Source organism: Cydia amplana, chromosome 9 (assembly GCF_948474715.1).
Source record: "Cydia amplana chromosome 9, ilCydAmpl1.1, whole genome shotgun sequence".
In the NCBI taxonomy this organism is placed as follows: domain Eukaryota; kingdom Metazoa; phylum Arthropoda; class Insecta; order Lepidoptera; family Tortricidae; genus Cydia; species Cydia amplana.
In genome coordinates, this window is record NC_086077.1 from 8,833,075 (window position 1) to 8,834,975 (window position 1,901).

General features: G+C 47.7%; 1 protein-coding gene across 1 annotated transcript; it reads left to right on the forward strand.

Annotated features, from left to right (window-relative positions):
• The first annotated feature begins 290 nt into the window (after positions 1–290).
• On the forward strand, positions 291–1,262 carry LOC134650762 (uncharacterized). The gene has a single exon (XM_063505697.1). It carries the CDS (start codon positions 291–293, stop codon positions 1,260–1,262), a length of 972 nt encoding a protein of 323 aa, XP_063361767.1.
• Positions 1,263–1,901: the final 639 nt, after the last annotated feature.

The window sequence follows — 1,901 nt, forward strand, 5'->3', positions numbered from 1 at the left end:
GGTGATAAAAATGCGACCATGATAGCTGGTCTGTGTGATATATGTACATGTATATTACATACATAGACATGTATCACAGCTGACTTGGGTCAGTGAACTCGCGGGTAGGTTAAGATTTCATAAATATTTTAATGTCATGTTTTGGTGGTAGTTTTGTAACTCTCTTCGAAATACATCTTTGAATACGAACAACGTGTTTGGCCTTTTTAATTAGTTCCTGGCTCCCATATATCTCATTTGGCGACGAATTCGGACAATTAAGCGTGCGGCAGTGAAAAAACAGTGTTATAATGTCGATTGGAAAGTTACAAGTGTTACAACCGTTTGATCCAAGCGCGGACGATTGGACGTTGTATGTGGATAGGTTAGAACAATATTTCATCGTGAATACCGTAACGGAGGAATTGAAAGTCCCTACGTTAATTACAGTGATGGGCAGTGCAAGTTACGAGTTACTAGTGACATTGTGTACGCCGGACAAACCGTCAACAAAGAAATTTGAAGTGTTAAAAGAACTGATGACTAATCATTTACAGCCTAAAAGGAGCATAATGGCGGAACGTTACAAATTTCGTCAACGAATACAAAAAAAAGGCGAGTCGTTGGCTGTCTATGTCGCGGATTTAAAGAAGTTGACTAAATATTGTGACTTTAAGACTGAATTGGAAAATAATCTGCGGGATCAATTCGTGTGCGGCATAGCGGACGATACTATTAGGCAGAGGTTGTTCGTAGAAGACGGGTTGACATTCGCCAAGGCCTGGAAGTTGGCGGTTGCCATGGAGGCCGCAGAGAAAGACGCAGCGGCAGTCGATAGTAGGACGCGCGGCACTGGTAAAGAGGTCGTGGAAGTGCTATACGCATCGGCCAGCGGGGCCAGAACACAGGGCTCGTCGGGGCCCTGGAGGGCTAACGGGGCAAACCAGGCAGCGGGGCGCAGCAAGGCGGCGTCGCAGGCATGGGGCGGACGCGCGCAGGCGAAGCCGGCGCCCGTGGCGGGAGCGGCAGGAGCGCCGCGCGGTCGCGATCAGGGCCAGTGTCGTGCTTGTGGCGGCAGTCATGATGCGGCGACTTGCAAATTCCGCATTTATTCTTGTCGCGTATGCATGCAACAAGGTCATCTAAAGAAGATGTGTCCCCGACTACAAACCGGAGCGAGGGTGCATGCGTTGGATGCAAATGAGGAGGATGAGGAGGAGTTGTTGAACGAGGTACCATTTAACGCTTTATCTGTAACCGTTTATGATGACATTGGACGTTAACGGAATATGTTTAGAAATGGAAGTTGACACCGGTAGTGCCATTTCATGTATAAGTCTAGAATGCTATCAAAAATTATTTAAACATTTACCTATTTTAACACCTAATGTATTACTCAACTATTACGCGGGAGGAGGTTTTCGCCCATTCGGTAAAATTACTCCAATTGTTAAATATAAAAACAAAGAGATATCTTTAGATTTATTTGTTATAGATGGGGGCAAAAACCCATTGTTAGGTAGACAATGGCTGTACGAATTGACAATGGGTTTGGAGCAATTTAGTTGTAATAAAATCGATACCAAATGTGAACTTACTATGGATTCATTGATTTCTAGGTATAAGGATGTATTCGCGGACGGGCTCGGGCGGTACACGGGCGGCCCGGTGGCGCTGCGCGTGCGCTCGGGCGCCGCGCCGGTGTACATGCGCGCGCGGCCGCTGGCGTACGCGATGCGCGCGCCGGTGGAGCGCGCGCTGGACCAGCTGCAGCGGGACGGCATTATCACGCCGGTTGAGACGTCAGACTGGGCCACGCCGATAGTACCGGTAGTCAAGCGTGATGGAGGTATTCGCATTTGTGGCGATTATAAATTAACACTGAACAGATGTTTAGAAATTGACCGTTTTCCCTTGCCTAG